This window comes from Chiloscyllium punctatum, chromosome 46 (assembly GCF_047496795.1).
Source record: "Chiloscyllium punctatum isolate Juve2018m chromosome 46, sChiPun1.3, whole genome shotgun sequence".
Taxonomy (NCBI): Eukaryota; Metazoa; Chordata; class Chondrichthyes; order Orectolobiformes; family Hemiscylliidae; genus Chiloscyllium; species Chiloscyllium punctatum.
Genome location: NC_092784.1, coordinates 49,975,796 through 49,995,254, shown reverse-complemented (window position 1 = coordinate 49,995,254; position 19,459 = coordinate 49,975,796). Strand labels below are relative to the sequence as shown.

The 19,459-nt window shown below is 52.2% G+C and overlaps 1 protein-coding gene across 12 annotated transcripts in view; it reads left to right on the top strand.

Annotated features, from left to right (window-relative positions):
• Window positions 1-19,459, top strand: part of kank2 (KN motif and ankyrin repeat domains 2) — a 188,399-nt gene that overhangs the window by 126,736 nt on the left and 42,204 nt on the right. For all 12 annotated transcript variants that reach the window (XM_072564183.1, XM_072564187.1, XM_072564188.1 and 9 more), the window contains 4 exons: window positions 468-2,342; window positions 7,338-7,553; window positions 15,493-15,604; window positions 18,552-19,061. In XM_072564183.1, the coding sequence (XP_072420284.1) occupies window positions 468-2,342; window positions 7,338-7,553; window positions 15,493-15,604; window positions 18,552-19,061 (2,713 nt within the window). The remainder of the gene's footprint in view (window positions 1-467; window positions 2,343-7,337; window positions 7,554-15,492; window positions 15,605-18,551; window positions 19,062-19,459) is intronic.

Below are 19,459 nucleotides of genomic sequence, written 5' to 3'. Positions count from 1 at the left end.
TGTGGGGGGGTACAGAGTGTGGGGGGACAGAGTCTGGGGGGACAGAGTCTGGGGGGACAGAGTCTGGGGGGACAGAGTGTGGGGGGGTACAGAGTGTGGGGGGACAGAGTGTGGGGGGGTACAGAGTGTGGGGGGACAGAGTCTGGGGGGGTACAGAGTGTGGGGGGACAGAGTCTGGGGGGGTACAGCGTGTGGGGGGACAGAGTGTGGGGGGACAGAGTCTGGGGGGGACAGAGTCTAGGGGGACAGAGTCTGGGGATCAGGAGGTCTGTGACATGAAACAAGATAGTTTCATAGCGCTCGGTCAAAGGGAATGGGAAATGAGCAGGTAAAGAAAGAAATTTTGTGTCCGGAAGAGGTGTGAATGGCAAGATTTGGAGTTGAGAAAATTGTGACTGTTTTATTGGTAATGTACCTGTCACAGAAATCTTAATCCACTCCCGTTTCTTTCTTACTGTCCCTTCCAGGGAAGGTCAACCTTCCCGCTGGAGCAGAGGTCAAGGATAAGGATCAGGCCTTGCCCTACTCTGTGGAAACTCCCTACGGTTTCCACCTGGACCTGGACTTTGTGAAGTACGTGGACGATATCGAGAAGGGGAACACCATTAAGAAGGTTCACATCCACCGGAAACCGCGAGGATGCAGCTACACAGGCTCTTGGTGGACGTCCACGGAGTCGCTGTGCTCCAACGCCAGCGCTGACAGCAGACGCTCCTCTGTCTCGTACTGTGGCCGGAGCACGTACCACCCGGCCTGCAGCTTCTCCGGGGGCTACACCAGGCCACCACCGTTGATGTCCGTCGGCTACAACGCCAGGGTTGAAAAGACCCTGCTGGAGACCAAGAGGCGGCTGGAGGAGGAGCCCTTGGGCTGCAGGGAGGGCCGGAGGCCCCGTTATTCCAGCCTAAGCAGCCTGCAGGGCAGTGTAGTGGGCTCCACCAGCTCCCTGGCCGGGACAGGCCTGCAGAGCCACTCGGCCTCCCGACTCGTCTCTTTCAACGGCTCTCAGAGCGCTCCCTGTGGCCAGTTCACTCCCCTCAGCTCGGGCCTGGCTACCCCATCCACTCCGAACCCAAGCCACTTACACAACATCCGGGAGCAGATGGCGGTCGCCCTGCGGAGGTTGCGGGAGCTGGAGGACCAGGTGAAGATAGTCCCTGTTCTCCAGGTGAAGATCTCCGTCCTCCAGGAAGAGAAGAGGCAGCTCAGCGTCCAGCTGAAGAGTCAGAAGTTCCTCGGCCACACCATGGGCTTTGGGCCTCAGAAACCGGACAGTGGCCCTGGCAAGCTGAAAGAGGAACTGTACATTGACCTGCCTGAAGAAGGTGGTCACCAGAGCAAAGCTAAGCTGCCCCTCTCTCCTACGTTCCAAAAGCCACCACAGGATAACGTCGGGAATCTTGAACGGGACCCTCCGAAGCACAGCAAAGACACCAGGCCAGGCCTGGAAGAGAGCTCGAGGGGCGAAGTGACCAATGGAAATGTGGCCGAGGTCAGGAGCGTGGGTGTTTGGGTGCGAGAGAAGGATCTTGGAATCTCCCCTTCGTCCTTACAGCTGGAGGCGGAGCATTACCGTCATGTGACTGAGCTGCTGACCAAGAAGGTCGCCATGTTGGAGAAGCGACTGCGGGAAGCCTCCAGAGAATTGGAGACCGCTCACCAGAGCATTGGCGGCCAGGAGAAGGAGACGGCGGAGAAGGGGCTACAGGTGGATGTCGGTGCGACAGCTGGCACGCGAGGACCCGACTTGAGTCGGCCAAAGCAACCGCCGGATCAAGCCAGGACCTGGACAGCTGCCTCCGAGGCAGGACCCCGGTCTCCCCAACCATTTGAGGACAAAGTCGGCAAGAGGGGAGATATTGTTTCGCCTGGCAGCTGGAAGGAGCGGTTCATTGAGCTGGCACCGCAGAGGTCAGTGGGTGTACAGGTCAGCCATTTTGGATACCCTCCTAGCAAGCAGGCCAGCAAGGATCCAGTTCAGGACAGGAACCAGCCAGGACTCACCCAGCCGCAGGGGGCCACAAAGGAGATGCAGTATTCCGCAACCCAGGCAGTGCCCAACAGTAGCCAACCCACCCTCAGCCAGACCTCAGTGGCCCCGAACAAACCAGGCAGCGGCGTGCGGGGCAGTGGGGAGGGGACTGAGCAGAGAGTGGGGCCCACCTCTGACCCACCCTTTAAGGAGGTCACAGGCAAGGTGGTGACCTGCACGATTGTCACAACCCTGGCAGCCACGTGTGAGGAAGTGAACTCCGTGATGACCACTGCCAGGAGTGCGAAGCAGGTGAAGACGGGTCCGAGCGGGGCACAACTCCGGGAAGCTGTCGAACAGCTCACTCAAGGTACGGTGTTTATTAAAGTGACTGTATCATTCACTGCTGTCAGCAACAACAAGACAATCTGAGCTGTAGCTGCCCCCTTTAAACTCTCTGTGTTCGAAATTAACAAGCAAATACTCCTGTTGCCCAGACCCAGTAAGCTTTCATTCTGAGGTAGATAGCACATTATAAAATGCAGATTTTTTTTTCTGAGATGCAAATTCACTTTGAAATGATGCTATGAAACCGTTCCCTTGCATCTCATCTCAAAGATGTTTCTGCACCTTCTCTCTCTCTCTTCCCAATTTCCCGACCCACTCCTCAACTGACTCCCCTGAGATACAGGGGAGGTCAAGAGATGGGATGAAGAGAACAGGCAAGAGATAGGGAAAGGGAGGAGAGAGAAAGAGAGGAGGGAAGAAGAGAGATAAGACGAGATGGAAGAATGATTGTGCTGTTGGTTTAATCCCAGTTTTACTAGAGCAGCTGGAAGTCTGTCCTGGATGGGAGGGTGGATCATCTCCCATCAGCCCAAGCATGGGATTTACAGCAGGGTGAGGGAAAACCGGTGAGGGATAGATTGAAACAGTGAGGAGATGCATGCAAACAGCATTTCAGGGTGAGGATGTTTGATCTGACAGGAATGCTGATCCACAGAGCACACAAATCCATTTGATCTGACTGGATTTCTGAAAATGGCAGCTCCAGAGAGCAGAGCTGAAAATATTTTCGGCTCAGCGTCTCCTCAGTTCTGGAGGCTGGAGCCTGGGAAATGCCCAGACCTTACAACACAGGAGTGCTGGGATCGTCAATCCCACCCTGCCAACCATCAGTATTTCCCAAGAGCAATCAGCTCCCACCCTGAGAACCACAGTTCCAGTTTTTACACTGACCCTGAGGGGGTATGATCTGGATGCTGAGAGGATGTCCCCCATTGTGGGGGAGGGTGGAAATAGAGGACACAGTTTCAAAATAATGAGTCTCCTATTTAAGACAGAAGAGATTGTCTGTGAGGCAGCATGGTGACTCAGTGGTTGGCACTGCTGCCTCACAGCACCAGGGACTTGTGTTCGATTCCATCCTTGGGCGACTCTCTGTGTGGAGTTTGCATGTTTTCCCAATGTCTGCGTGACTTTCCTCTGGGTGTTCCAGACCACCCCCCCCCCCCCCCCCCCCCGCCGCAACAGTCCAAAGATGTTCAGGTTAGGGTGGATTGGCCATGGGTAACGCAGGGTTACAGCGATGGGGGTGGGTCTGGGTGGGATGCTCTTCAGAGGGTCAGTACGGACTCGATGGGCTGAATGACCTGCTTCCACACTGAAGGAAGCCTCCGACTGATGACCGTCCCTTTCAGAGGGTCATCAGTCTGAGGAATTCTCTTCCCGAGAAGGCTGGGAAATTGAATATTTCTAAATTAGGTAGGTGCTTGTTGAGAGAGTCAGAGATTAGATAGGCAAATGGAGTTGACGCAGCAATTAAATCAATTTCCACCCCACCCCCCTCATAATCGTATCAAATGGCAATGCAGGTGCGAGGGGCCGACTGGCCGACACCTGTTCTGCTTCTGACGTTTGTAACTGAAGTCCCATCTCACACATCCTGCCCAGCAGCTGCACTGTCTGACTGTTGGGCAACTTCCAGCAAGGTCCTGCACTCCACCCCTCACCACGCACACCCCACCAGCACCACCCACACCCCCCACCTCACTCATCCACTCCCCACCAACACCACCCACTCCCCCCACTTCACTCACCCACTCCCCCCAACCTCACTCACCCACTTCCCCCTCCCACCTCACTCACCCACTCCCCAACACCACCCACTCCCCCCACCTCACTCACCCATTCCCCCTTCCCACCTCACTCGCCCACTCCCCCCTCCTACCTCACTCACCCACTCTCCCCCACCTCACTCACCCACTCCCCCCTCCCACCTCACCCACCCACTCCCCCCAAACTCACTCACCCACTCCCCCCTCCTACCTTACACACCCACTCCCCCCAACCTCTCACATAAACTCCCCCCACCTCACTCACCCACTCCCCCCTCCCACCTCACACACCCACTCCCCCCACCTCACTCACCCACTCCCCCCTCCCACCTCACCCACCCACTCCCCCCAAACTCACTCACCCACTCCCCCCAACCTCACACACCCACTCCCCCCAACCTCACTCACCCACTCCCCCGTCCCACCTCACTCGCCCACTCCCCCCTCCCACCTCACTCACCCACTCCCCCCCACCTCACTCACCCACTCCCCTCCCACTTCACTCACCCATTCCCCACCCCCACCTCACACACCCACTCCCCCCTCCCACCTCACTCACCCATTCCCTCTTGACCCCCCCTCACATCTCCAGCCCCTCCCCACCTCACTGTCCCCAATCCTGGATCCTGAGCCCTCCCCACTCACATCCCCACCCCCCTCCCACCTCACTGTCTCCAATCCTGGATCCTGAGCCCTCCCCACTCACATCCCCACCCCCCTCCCCACCTCACTGTCCCCAATCCTGGATCCTGCACACTCCCCTCACATCCCCTCCATACTTCTCTGTCCCAATCCTGGATCCTGCACGCTCCACCCACACCCCCTTCCCACCTCGCTGTCCCCAATCCTGGATCCTGCTCCCTCCACCCACACCCCCTTCCCACCTCACTGTCCCCAATCCTGGGTCCTGCACGCTCCACCCACACCCCCTTCCCACCTCGCTGTCCCCAATCCTGGGTCCTGCACGCTCCACCCACACCCCCTTCCCACCTCACTGTCCCCAATCCTGGGTCCTGCACGCTCCACCCACACCCCCTTCCCACCTCGCTGTCCCCAATCCTGGGTCCTGCACGCTCCACCCACACCCCCTTCCCACCTCGCTGTCCCCAATCCTGGGTCCTGCACGCTCCACCCACACCCCCTTCCCACCTCGCTGTCCCCAATCCTGGGTCCTGCACGCTCCACCCACACCCCCTTCCCACCTCGCTGTCCCCAATCCTGGGTCCTGCACGCTCCACCCACACCCCCTTCCCACCTCGCTGTCCCCAATCCTGGATCCTGCTCCCTCCACCCACACCCCCTTCCCACCTCGCTGTCCCCAATCCTGGGTCCTGCTCCCTCCACCCACACCCCCTTCCCACCTCGCTGTCCCCAATCCTGGGTCCTGCTCCCTCCACCCACACCCCCTTCCCACCTCGCTGTCCCCAATCCTGGATCCTGCTCCCTCCACCCACACCCCCTTCCCACCTCGCTGTCCCCAATCCTGGATCCTGCTCCCTCCACCCACACCCCCTTCCCACCTCGCTGTCCCCAATCCTGGATCCTGCTCCCTCCACCCACACCCCCTTCCCACCTCGCTGTCCCCAATCCTGGGTCCTGCTCCCTCCACCGACACCCCCTTCCCACCTCGCTGTCCCCAATCCTGGATCCTGCACGCTCCACCCACACCCCCTTCCCACCTCGCTGTCCCCAATCCTGGGTCCTGCTCCCTCCACCCACACCCCCTTCCCACCTCGCTGTCCCCAATCCTGGGTCCTGCTCCCTCCACCATCCCCACCACCACCTCCAGTCTCTCCTTGCTCTTTCCTCCCCCCACCCCTCGCACTGTGGTCAGACCCCACCACTTCCCCTTCATCACTGCCTCCCCTCTGCCCACCACACCCACTGCCCTCGCATCTGTCCCTCTTCCTCAGCTCCACCCCCACCCTCCCAGGCTCTCTTTCCCAGTTCCTTCAACTGGGTACCTCCCCCTGCCCTCCTAGCATTCCTATAAAGAGGAGGTAAGCTCTATCTGTCTGTTCCCAGTGTCATTCCAGCCTGTGATGAGAACATCGGATCTGGTGAACCATCAGTAGCAGCTTGGACTGAATTGTGTTTTGCTAACACGGGAATAGCGTGCACTGAAAATGAACAGGAAGTGGTTTTATTCCGAGGAGTTTATCCAGCCTGCCCTCATCTGGACTGAATTATGAGCCTTCTCCCGAATGAAGACCATGAGGGTCAGGCAGAGGCTAAGATGATGAGTTTCCCATACATTGGGGAACACTGAAACTCAGTCCAGATCAGAGCCTCCCCCTCCCCTGCTCTGAGATCCCATGGAAAGCAAGACTGGGAAACCTCAATCCAACTGCTATTGGCCACTGTGTCCCAGCTCGGAGCTGGCCTGAGATTTACTGTGAACTGCTCATCTGCCTCACACCTTCACTGATGCATCCCACTCAGAGGCATCGAGTGGGAGGAAGGAACTTTAGATCGACATCAAACGCATGAAAATTTAACATTTTCTTAATCCATTATTCTTGCTGAGCACATTCAGACCAGTAACAGCCTGCATCAGATACAGAGTAAAGCTCCCTCTACCATGTCCCCATCAAACACTCCCAAGACAGTGACAGCACGAAGTTAGATACAGTGTAAAGCTCTCTCTACACTGTCCCCATCAAACATTCACAGGACAGGGACAGCACAGAGTTAGGTACACTGTAAAGCTCCCTATACACTATTCCCATCAAACACTTCCAGGACAGGGACAGCACAGAGTTAGATACAGAGTAAAGCACTCTCTACACTGTCCCCATCAAACACTCTTAGGACAGGGACAGCACAGATTTAGGTACACTGTAAAGCTCCCTATACACTATCCCCATCAAACACTCCCAGGACAGGGACAGCACAGAGTTAGATACAGAGTAAAGCACCCTCTACACTGTCCCCATCAAACACTCATAGGACAGGGACAACACAGATTTAGGTACATTGTAAAACTCCCTATACACTATCCCCATCAAACACTCCCAGGACAGGGACAGCACGGGGTTAGATACAGAGTAAAGCTCTCTCTACACTGTCCCATCAAACACTCCCAGGACAGGGACAGCACGGGGTTAGATATGAAGTTAATGTGGAAGAAGTGAATAGAGCGAGACTTCCTCTGGATGCTCTTCTGAAAGGTTGAAGCCAGTTACAATCCTGATGGACTTTAATTGCTCTGAGGAAGAAACTTATTTTCTAAAATTGTTAATTTGCAGTTTCTCGAGATGAGCACGAAGCAGATCCTGCTGCTCCATCCAGGCGGCCACTAGATGTCACTGAGGAGCCTCGGTATATTTTATCCTCCAATGTTTGTCACTCTGTGGAATTACCCCTCACACAGCTTCCCAGTTCAAAGCCAGCAGAAGTGAGCAAGCTGGCACTGGTGAGGCAGGAAGATGCTGCCCTGTCTGAGGATGATTCAACAAGGCCAGGTAACCCTTCAATTTACTGCTTTAACCCTTTCTTACTGTCAATGTTCTGTGCTTTGGACAGTTAGAACCATGAAGAGGCCAGCGCAGAGGTAAGAGGATGGCAGGAAGGTCCCAGCAGTTGATCTGTCTTTGAAATAGTTCCCTGATTGGTTTGATCGCCAAATGCTGCCGTGGCCCTAAGCAATCATGCCTGAGTAATAAGTTTGTTGATCAATGCACACATGGAGTCATAGAGATGTACAGCATCGAAATAGACCCTTCGGTCCAACTTGTCCATGCTGACCAGATATCCCAATCGAATCTAGTCCCATTTACCAGCACTTGGCCCATATCTCTCTAAACCCTTCCTGTTCGTATACCCATCCAGATGCCTTTTAAATGCTGCAATTGTACCAGTCTCCACCACTTCCTCTGGCAGCTCATTCCGTACACTCACCACCCTCTGTGTGAGAAAGTTGCCCCTTAGATCTCTTTTATATCTTGCCCCTCTCATCCTAAACCTATGCCCTCTAGTTCTGAACTCCCCCACCACAGAGAAAAGACTTTGTCTGTTTATCCTATCCATGCCCCTCATGATTTTATAAACCTCTATAAGGTCACCCCTCAGCCTCTAACACTCCAGGGAAAACAGCCCCAGCCTATTCAGCTCGTCCCTATAGTTCAAATCTCCAACCATGGCAACATCCTTGTAAATCTTTTCTGAACCCTTTCAAGTTTCACAACATCCTTCCAATAGCAAGGAGACCAGAATTGCGCGCAATATTCCAAAAGTGGCCTAACCAATGTCCTGTACGGCCACAACATGACCTCCCAACTCCTAGACTCAATGCTCTGACCAATAAAGGAAAGCATACCAAATGCCTTCTTTAATATCCTGTCTACCTGCAACTCTACTTTCAAGAAGCAATGAACCTGCACTCCAAGGTCTTTTTGTTCAGTAACACTCCTTAGGACCTTACCATTAAGTGTATAAGTCCTGATAATATTTGCTTTCCCAAAATGCAACACCTCGCATTTATCTGAATTTATCTCTATCTGCCACTCCTCAGCCCATTGGCCCATCTGATCAAGATCCTGCTGTAATCTGAGGTAATCTTCTTCGCTGTCTACTGCACCTCCAAATTTGGTGTCATCTGCAAACTTACTAACTATACCTCTTATGTTCACATCCAAATCACTTATATAAATGATGAAAAGTAGCGGACCCAGCACCGATCTTTGTGGCACTCCACTGGTCACAGGCCTCCAGTCTGGAAAGCAACCCTCCACCACCACCCTCTGTCTTCTACCTTTGAGCCAGTTCTGTATCCAAATGGCTAATTCTGCCTGTATTCCATGAGATCTAACCTTGGTCACCAGTCTCCCATGGGGAATCTTGTCGAACGACTTACTGAAGTCCATATAGATCACGTCCACCACTCTGCCCTCATCAACCCTCCTTGTTACTTTTTCAAAAAACTCAATCAAGTTCATGAGATTTGATTTCCCACACACAAAACCATGTTGACTATCCCTAATCAGTCCTTGCCTTTCCAAATACATGTACATCCTGTCCCTCAGGATTCCCTCCAACAACTTGCCCACCACCGAAGTCAGGCTCACCGGTCTATAGTTCCCTGGCTTGTCCTTACCACTTTTCTTAAATAATGGTATCACGTTGGCCAACCTCCAGTCTTCAGGCACCTCACCTGTGGCGATCAATGATTCAAATATTTCAGCAAGGGGCCTAGCAATCACTTCCCTAGCTTCCCACAGAGTTCTAGAGAATACCTGATTAGGTCCACAGATTTATCTACCTTTATGCATTTCAAGACATCCAGCACTTCTTCCTCTGTAATATGGACGTTTTTCAAGATGTCACCATCTATTTCCCCACATTCTATATCTTCCATATCCTTCTCCACAATGATGCAAAATACTCGTTTAGTATCTCCCCAATCTCCTGCAAAGGCCACCTTGCTGATCTTTGAGGGGCCCTATTCTCTCCCTAGTTACCCTTCTGTCATTATTGTATTTGTAAAAACCCTTTGGATTCTCCTTAAGCCTATTTGCCAAAGCTTTTTGCCCCTTTTTGCCCTCCTGATTTCCCTCTTAAGTATACTCCTACTACCTTTATACTCTTCTAAGGATTCACTCGATCTCTCCTGTCTATACCTGACATATGCTTCCTTCTTTTTCTTAACCAAACCCTCAATTTCTCTAAGGTAAAAACAATGACTCTGGATTAGTGGTGCTGGAAGAGCACAGCAGTTCAGGCAGCATCCAAGTAGCTTTGAAATCGACGTTTCGGGCAAAAGCCCTTCATCAGGAATAAAGGCAGTGAGCCTAAAGCGTGGAGAGATAAGCTAGAGGGGGGTGGGGATGGGGAGAAAGTAGCATAGAGTACAATGGGTGAGTGGGGGAAGGGATGAAGGTGATAGGTCAGGGAGGAGAGGGTGGAGTGGATAGGTGGTAAAGGAGATAGGCAGGTAGGACAAGTCTGGACAAGTCATGGGGACAGTTACTGAGCTGGAAGTTTAGAACTAGGGTGAGGTGGGGGAAGGGGAAATGAGGAAACTGTTGAAGTCCACATTGATGCCCTGGGGTTGAAGTGTTCCGAGGCGGAAGATGAGGCGTTCTTCCTCCAGGCGTCTGGTGGTGAGGGAGCGGTGGTGAAGGAGGCCCAGGACCTCCATGTCCTCGGCAGAGTGGAAGGGGGAGTTGAAATGTTGGGCCACAGGGCGGTGTGGTTGATTGGTGCGGGTGTCCCGGAGATGTTCCCTAAAGCGCTCTGCTGGGAGGCACCCAGTCTCCCCAATTAGAGGAGACCGCATCGGACGGATACAATAAATGATATTGGTGGATGTGCAAGTAAAACTTTGATGGATGTGGAAGGCTCCTTTAGGATCTTGGATAGAGGTGAGGGAGGAGGTGTGGGCGCAGGTTTTACAGTTCCTGCGGTGGCAGGGAAAAGTACCAGGATTGAAGGGTGGACCTGACCAGGTAGTCACGGAGGGAACAGTCTTTGTGGAAGGTGGAAAGGGGTGGGGAGGGAAATATATCCCTGGTAGTGGGGACTGTTTGGAGGTGGCGGAAATGTCGGCAGACGATTTGGTTTATGCGAAGGTTGGTAGGGTGGAAGGTGAGCACCAGGGGCATTCTGTTCTTGTTACGGTTGGAGGGGTGGGGTCTGAGGGCGGAGGTGCGGGATGTAGACGAGATGCGTTGGAGAGCATCTTTAACCACGTGGGAAGGGAAATTGCGGTCTCTAAAGAAGGAGGCCATCTGGTGTGTTCTGTAGTGGAACTGGTCCTCCTGGGAACAGATCCAGCGGAGGCGGAGGAATTGGGAATACGGGATGGCATTTTTGCAAGAGGTAGGATGGGAAGAGGTGTAATCCAGGTAGCTGAGGGAGTCGGTGGGTTTGTAAAAAATGTCAGTGTCAAGTCGGTCGTCATTAATGGAGATGGAGAGGTCCAAGAAGGGGAGGGAGGTGTCAGATTCAAAAACACCAGCAACAGTTCTCCTTCAAGATCCTCCGCTCCACGCTTGCAGCAATGCGCTGGCACCTAACCTCTCTCCAGTCAGCCCTGCCTCAGCTGAGGGCCACACTCTCTCAGAATTGCAAAGGACCCACTCTGTACTACATCCTCAGGAGAATTCATACTCTCAACAAACAGTATTTCAATTCCATCAAAAACTGTAAGTACAACAAACTTTTATCCACCCACCTCCATAACCAGCGCTCCTCAAACATTCCAGGAGAATCCCCTGGCCTCGGAACCTATTCCACCATTTGCCATGCGGCTGATGCAGCTACCACCCCCACGCTGATTGATGATGTCACTTCCGCCCCCATCATGGCCACTCCCACAACCACTTCCACCCCTCACAATTCCTCATGCATCACACCTGACATCACTTCTGCCCCTCACATCATCGCTGATGCCACATGCTCAGTGACTTCCGCCACCCCTACTGCCATGGTCACCACCACTTCCGCCCCCACCAGCGCCACTCACCTACATTCTGCTGACATGCCCCCCACAGACCCCACTGTCACTATCCCCACCCCCCAGAACCCCGAGGGGAACACTACCCCTGCTCATGATTCCACCCCCATTCCCCCCACCATCACACCCACTCCAGTTACAGATTCCGCCCCCACTCCCAGCTCTACACCCACACCAGATCCCAGCTCCCAGCCCTGCCGGGTTTTCACCATCCCCCCAGACCTCCCACTCACTGAGGACGAACGATCAGTCCTCAGCAAAGGACTCACCTTCATCCCCCTCCGTCCACGCATCAATGAATTTAATACACGACGTGACATCGAACAATTCTTCCGTCACCTCCGCCTCCGAGCTTACTTTCACAATCAGGACTCCCGCCCACCTTCCGAGGACCCCTTCGCCCACCTCCAACACACTGCATCCACCTGGACACCCTGCGCTGGCCAATTACCTGCCCTCGACCTCTTCATTTCCAACTGCCGCCGGGACATTAACCGCCTCAACCTGTCTACCTCCCTCCCCCACTCCAACCTCACACCCTCACAACGCACAGCCCTCCAATCCCTCTGCTCCAATCCCAACCTCACCATCAAGCCAGCGGATAAAGGGGTCGCAGTGGTAGTCTGGCGCATTGACCTCTACACCGCTGAAGCCAAACGTCAACTCGAGGACACCTCTTCCTACTGCTCCCTCGACCATGACCCCATCACCAAACCATCATCTCCCAGACCATACAGAACCTCATCACCTCAGGAGATCTCCCACCCACAGCTTCCAACCTCATAGTCCGGGAACCCCGCACTGTCCAGTTCTACCTCCTTCCCAAGATCCACAAGCCGGACCACCCTGGCCGACCCATTGTCTCAGCATGCTCCTGCCCCACTGAACTCATCTCTACCTACCTCAACACTGTCCTATCCCCCCTAGTCCAGGAACTCCCCACATGCGTTCGAGACACTACCCACGCCCTCCACCTCCTCCAAGACTTCCGTTTCCCTGGCCCCCAACGGCAGGTAGGACAAGTCCGGACAAGTCATGGGGACAGTTACTGAGCTGGAAGTTTAGAATTAGGGTGAGGTGGGGGAAGGGGAAATGAGGAAACTGTTGAAGTCCACACTGATGCCCTGGGGTTGAAGTGTTCCGAGGCGGAAGATGAGGCGTTCTTCCCAGGCTTCTGGTGGTGAGGGATCAGCGGTGAAGGAGGCCCAGGACCTCCATGTCCTCGGCAGAGTGGGAGGGGGAGTTGAAATGTTGGGCCACGGGACGGTGTGGTTGATTGGTGCGGTGTCCCGGAGATGTTCCCTAAAGCACTCTGCTGGGAGGCGTCCAGTCTCCCCAATGTAGAGGAGACCGCATCGGGAGCAACGGATACAATAAATGAGATTAGTGGATGTGCAAGTAAAACTTTGATGGATGTGGAAGGCTCCTTTAGGGCCTTGGATAGAGGTGAGGGAGGAGGTGTGGGCGCAGGTTTTACAGTTCCTGCGGTGGCAGGGGAAAGTGCCAGGATTGGAGGGTGGGTTGTAGGGGGGCGTGGACCTGACCAGGTAGTCGCGGAGGGAACGGTCTTTGCAGAAGGCGGAAAGGGGTGGGGAGGGAAATATATCCCTGGTGGTGGGGTCTGTTTGGAGGTGGCGGAAATGTTGGCGGATGATTTGGTTTATGCAAAGGTTGGTAGGGTGGAAGGTGAGCACCAGGAGCGTTCTGTCCTTGTTACGGTTGGAGGGATGGGGTCTGAGGGCGGAGGTGTGGGATGTGGACGAGCTGCGTTGGAGGGCATCTTTAACCACGTGGAAAGGGAAATTGTGGTCTCTAAAGAAGGAGGCCATCTGGTGTGTTCTGTGGTGGAACTGATCCTCCTGGGAGCAGATCCGGCGGAGGCAGAGGAATTGGGAATATGGGATGGCATTTTTGCAAGAGGTAGGGTGGGAAGAGGTGTAATCCAGGTAGCTGTGGGAGTCGGTGGGTTTGTAAAAAGTGTCAGTATCAAGTCGATCATCATTCATGGAGATGGAGAGGTCCAGGAAGGGGAGGGAGGTGTCAGAGATGGTCCAGGTAAATTCAAGGTCAGGGTGGAATGTGTTGGTGAAGTTGATGAATTGCTCATCCTCCTCGCGGCAGCACGAAGTGGCGCCAATGCAGTCATCAATGTAGCAGAGGAAGAGGTGGGGAGTGGTGCCGGTATAATTACGGAAGATCAACTGCTCTACGTAGCCAACAAAGAGACAGGCATAGTTGGGGCCCATACGTGTGCCCATGGCTACCCCTTTGGTCTGGAGGAAGTGGGAGGATTCAAAGGAGAAATTGTTAAGGGTGAGGACCAGTTCGGCCAAACGAATGAGAGTGTCAGTGGAAGGGTACTGTTGGGGACGTCTGGAGAGGAAAAAACGGAGGGCTTGGAGGCCCTGGTCATGGCGGATGGAGGTGTAGAGGGATTGGATATCCATGGTGAAGATGAGGCATTGGAGGCCGGGGAAACGGAAGTCTTAGAGGAGGTGCAGGGAGTGGGTGGTGTCTTGAACGTAGGTGGGGAGTTCCTGGTCTCGAACGTATGTGGTCATCCAGAATTCCCTACACCTACCAGCCTTTCCTTTCACCCTAACAGGAATATACTGTCTCTGGACTCTCGGTTATCTCATTTCTGAAGGCTTCCCATTTTCCAGCCATCCCTTTACCTGCGAACATCTGCCCCCAGTCAGCTTTTGAAAGTTCTTGGTTAATACCGTCAAAATTGGCCTTCCTCCAATTTAGAACTTCAGCCAATTGATCCGGTCTATCCTTTTCCATCATTATTTTAAATATAATAGAATTATGGTCGCTGGCCCCAAAGTGCTCTCCCACTGACAACTCAGTCATCTGTCCTGCCTTATTTCCCAAGAGTAGGTCAAGTTTTGCACGTTCTCTAGTCCTTAATAGCAAATCAGACTGGCACTCCAGTGTAGCATTGAGGGACGGCTGCATTGCTAGAGGTCCCGACTTTGAAAAGAGACTTTGAAACCAGATCTTCCATGGTGGCTCAGTGGTTAGCACTGCTGCCTCACAGCACCAGGGTCCCAGGTTCGATTCCAACCTCGGTCTGTGTGGAGTTTGTACATTCTCCTGTGTCTGCGTGGGTTTCCTCCCACAGTCCAAAGATTTGCGGGTCAGGTGAATTGGCTGTGCTAAATTGCCCATATTGTGAGGTATATTCATCAGAGGTGGGTGGATTGCTCTTCGGAGGGTCGGTGTGGACTGGTTGGGCTGAAGGGCTGTTTCCACACTGTAGGGAATCTAATCTAATCTAATCTTCGACGAATGTAAAAACGTTCAACTTCACAGAAGAGCACAGGTGTTGGCCCCTGTGTTCTTCACCGCAGCTTTCACAGACATGACGGGGCTGAATGGGTCAAAGAATAAAGCCATTAAGGATTAAAGAAGTCTCGTTATAGTTGTGCAGGCCTTTGGTGAGACCACATCTGGAATATGGTACAGTTTGTTCTCTATGTTTGAGAATTGGAGGAGCAAACAAAGGTCCATTGGCTTAACTCCTGGGATGAGGAGCTCTGTGATAGGAAGCTGAGTAAGCTGTGTCTATATTCTCTGGAGTTTAGGAGAATGAGGGGGCAATCACATTGAGATTCAGAAGGGTTGAGACAGGGGAGATATTGACAGCGCAGATGCTGAGAGAACATTCCTACTGCTTGAAGAATCTAAAACTCAGGGGCGGAGTATTTTGAATATATTTAAGGCTGTGAAATACAGATGTTTGGTCTCTCGGGAAATGGGGAGGAGGTGAGAGAGCCGAGTTAGCCCAAGGTCAGCTGTAATCAGGTTGAATGACAGAATAGGTTCAATGGACTGAATGGTCTACTCGCACTCCTGTTTCTCTCGTTCTTGTGAGGTAGGGCGGGGATCCGCAAACTGTGGCACTCTCTGAGTAAAGGTCTTTTCTTCTGTTTCCTTCTCAGGTTCTCCACAGGGAGCACAACTGAAATCCATCATGAAAAAGAAGGAGAGAGGAGCCAGTCCTGAAAGCCCTCTGACAAAGAAGAGCCTTCAGTTTATTGGGGTGAACGGAGGGTGAGTGGCAGCATCTCCCAGTCTAGTAGGACGTTCCTGGTTTTCCTGGTTTAGATTCCCAGCATTGAGCGGAATGAGTTGTGATCACAATCTTCACTGAGACTCTCTTGACGCAGAAGCTCCTTGGCTTCTACTGGTGCTTTTTAAGCCTGTCTCAGATAGACCACGTCACCTAATAACTAGCGAGTTCCCTCCACAGCTAATTTCCACCCTTGCTGACTTTACTTCTCTTTCTCAGTTACTTTCAATCTGTACCCTTTGGCTGTCAATCTCTTTGCAAGTTGGAATGTTTATTTCTCTATTAATTCTGCTCCAACCCGTAATGATTTTGAATCCTTCAATCAGATCGGTCCTCCCAGGAAAACAGTTCCAAGTTACATTAGATTAGGTTCCCTACAGTGTTGAAATAGGCCCTTCAGCCCAACCAGTCCACACCGACCCTCCGAAGAGTAACCCACCCAGACCCATTTCCCCTCTGACTAATGCACCTAACACTATGGGCAATTTAGCATGGCCAACTCACCCTGACCTGCACATCTTTGGACTGCGGGAGGAATTTGGAGCATCCGGAGGAAACCCAAGCAGACACGGGGAGAATGTGCAAACTCCACACAGGCTGTCACCCAAGGCTGGAATTGAACCTGGGTCCCTGATGCTGTGAGAGACAGCAGTGCTAACCACTGAACCACTGTGCCGCCCCTTTTTAAAGCTATTACTTTCCCCTTTTTGCCGTCCTGATTTCCCTCTTAAGTATTCTTCTCCAAGCATAAATTCTCCAATCTATGTTCATAACTGAAATTCCCCAGGGACCATTCTCATAAATCTCTTCTGCACCTCAGGACCGTCTGATCCTCAAGGACTGTACCCCTTTTATTTGATATTACCTTCCATCTTCTTCCTTCCAAAATCATCGTAGTTCTATGCATTCAATTTCAACTCCCAATTACAACTTCCATTCCACTGTTCTGTCTATTTCATCTTGAGAGCGATTCACAAGGCACAAGTCAGGAGTCTGATGGAATACTCCCCACTTGCCTGGATGGGTGCAGCTCCAACAACACTCGAAGCTTGACACTATCCAGTTCAAAGTAGTCAATTGGCACTACATCCTCAAGCATCCTTTTCCGCTACCACCGATGCACAGTAGCAGCAGTGTCAACCATCTACAAGATGTGCTGCAGAAATTCACCACAACGATCCTCAGACAGCTCCTTCCAAACCCATGACCATTTCCATCTAGAAGGACAAGGGCAGCAAATACATGGGAATGCCACCCCCAGCAAGTTCCCCTCCAAACCACTCACCATTCTGACGTGGAAATATATCACGGTTCCTTCACTGTGGCTGGGTCAAAATCCTGAAATTGCCTTTCTAAGGCCATTGTGAGTCAACCCACAGCAGGTGGACTGCAGCAGTTCAAGAAGGCAGCTCACCCCCACCTTCTCAAGGGGCAACTAAGGATGGGCAATAAATGCTAATGATGCCCACATCCCACAAAATGAATAAACAAAAGGATTCTCCCCACAGCTCCCAAAACTTCCAAGTTTAAAGTCAACTGCACATGTTGAAATTGTGCTAAGTGAGCCAAAGTCTAGGTTAATCACATAGGTCAAAGAGAGCAGTAGTGCTGATGCCAACCCCCAGGGAAACCCACAGTGTAGTCGAATTCTCACCAAAAAATAAATCAGACACTACCACTCTGCTTCCCGACACGAAGCCAATTTTATCCATGCTGTCATTGTCCCTTTTGTACATGGACTTGAACTTTGCTATTGAGCCTGTCATGTGACACTTTATCAAACGCCTTTGGAAATCCAGGTACACTGCATCATCTGCATGACCCTCTCTGTTAGCACATCCAAACAACCATTCAAGTTAGCAGAACACAGTTTCCCTTCAGCGGTTCCACACCCACATTCCTCAGTTAACCCACACATTCAAAGACCATGAACTTTGTTCTGTATTATCATTTTCCAAACACTGCAGTTAAATTGAAGGTTATAAGGATAAGGCCAGCATTGAAAAGCCAGTAACCCCTTTGTAACAAACAGATGTGGACGACGTTGACCTAATTATGATGCTGGCAGTCACTGTCCATGTTTAAAAATGAAGAATGGCTCAATGGATAAGAATGGAGAAAGACAGTTGTTCCAAAGGGAACTCCCTCCCTCAGGGCATTGTGGGTCAACCCACAGCAGGTGGACTGCAGCGGGTCAAGAAGGCAGCTCACCCCCAACTTCTCAAGGGGCAACTAGGGGCGGGCAATAAATGCTGGGCACAGCCAGCCACACCCATGTCCCACAAACAAATTCAAAACTACATTCTACCCATAAGTATCTGCTTTGGATCTTCTGGAGGGTTACAGCATAGAAATAGACCCTTCGGTCTAACTTGTTCATGCCGCCCAGCTATGAATCTAATCCCATTTGCCTGCATTTGGTCCATATCTCTCTGTACCTATCCCAACCATATACCTGTCCAAATATTTCTTAAATGATAGAATTGTACTTGCCACTACCTCTGGCAGACTGTTCCAGACACTCACCACCCTCTGCGTGAAAAGATTGCCCCTCTGGACCCTTTTTGTAACTCTCCCCTCTCACCTTAAACCTATTCCCTCTAGTTTTAGGTTCCCTACACCATGGAGAAAAGCTGTCAGCTATCCATCTTATCTGACCCCTGGTGATTTTATAAACCTCTGTAACGTCACCCCTCAGTCTCCTATGGTCCAGGGAAAAAAGTCCCAACCAATCCAGCCTCTCCTTATAACTCAAACCTTCCAGTCCCGGTAGCATCCTGGTAATCCTTTCTGCACCCTTTCTAGTTTAACATAATCTTTTCTATGGTAGAGTGACCAGAACTACACGAGTGGGACGCAGTTGGGTAATTGGTGGAGTGGAGGGACATTTGAGAAAATTCCTCTGATCATCAGTTTCTTTTTCCATAGATATGAGTCAACATCTTCGGAAGAATCCAGTTCAGAGAGTTCCTCGAGTGAGTCAGATGACGGGAGCACGGAAAGCGATTACCATGAGGCCAGCGAGAGACTCCCAGGAGAGCAGGCAGAAAAAGCAGAGAGCAAAGGTACTCCTGCTGGAACTGTGCAGGAAACTGAAGCTAAGCAGACGCTACTGGAGCCAGTGGAAGAGACTCGGAGCAAGAGGACTCCTCCTGAGGTTGTGCAGATAGTAGCAGAGAGTGTGCAGGAGGCGCTGACGAAGGGTACTCCAGCTGAGAGTCCACAGGAAGGCGGGAAGGTGCTGACTCCAGCACAGCACACAGCAAGCTTAGAAAGGGAAGAGAAGGTGCAGTATGGAGGAAGCAAGGAGTATGTGAAGGAGATGGAGCAGACAATGGAAGGGAAACCAGAGGCACCAGTCAAGGAAGGTGAGGACAACCCAGCAAAGGTTCCTCATCCTGAAACAGCGAGTCTGAAGCAAGAAACAAACACCAGCACGTACGTAAACAACTTCTCAGTTTTCATTTTTATGGAAATATGTAAGCAAGCACAGTACTGTGAAGTTTCAGGGTCCCATGTCTTTCATTCAGTTCCCATCCACACTCACAGGACAGGGACAGCACGGGGTTAGATACAGACTAAAGCTCCCTCTACACTGTCCCCATCAAACACTCCCAGGACAGGGACAGATACAGAGTATCTGTACGGGATTAGATACAGAGTAAAGCTCTCTGTAGACCGTCCCCAGGACAGGGACAGCACGGGGTTGGATATAGAGTAAAGCTTCCTTTCCCTGTCCCTATCAAACACTTTCAGGTCAAATTCAGCACGAGGTTAGAGACAGAATAAAGCTCTCTCTACCTTGTCCTCATCAAGCACACCTGGGACAAATATAG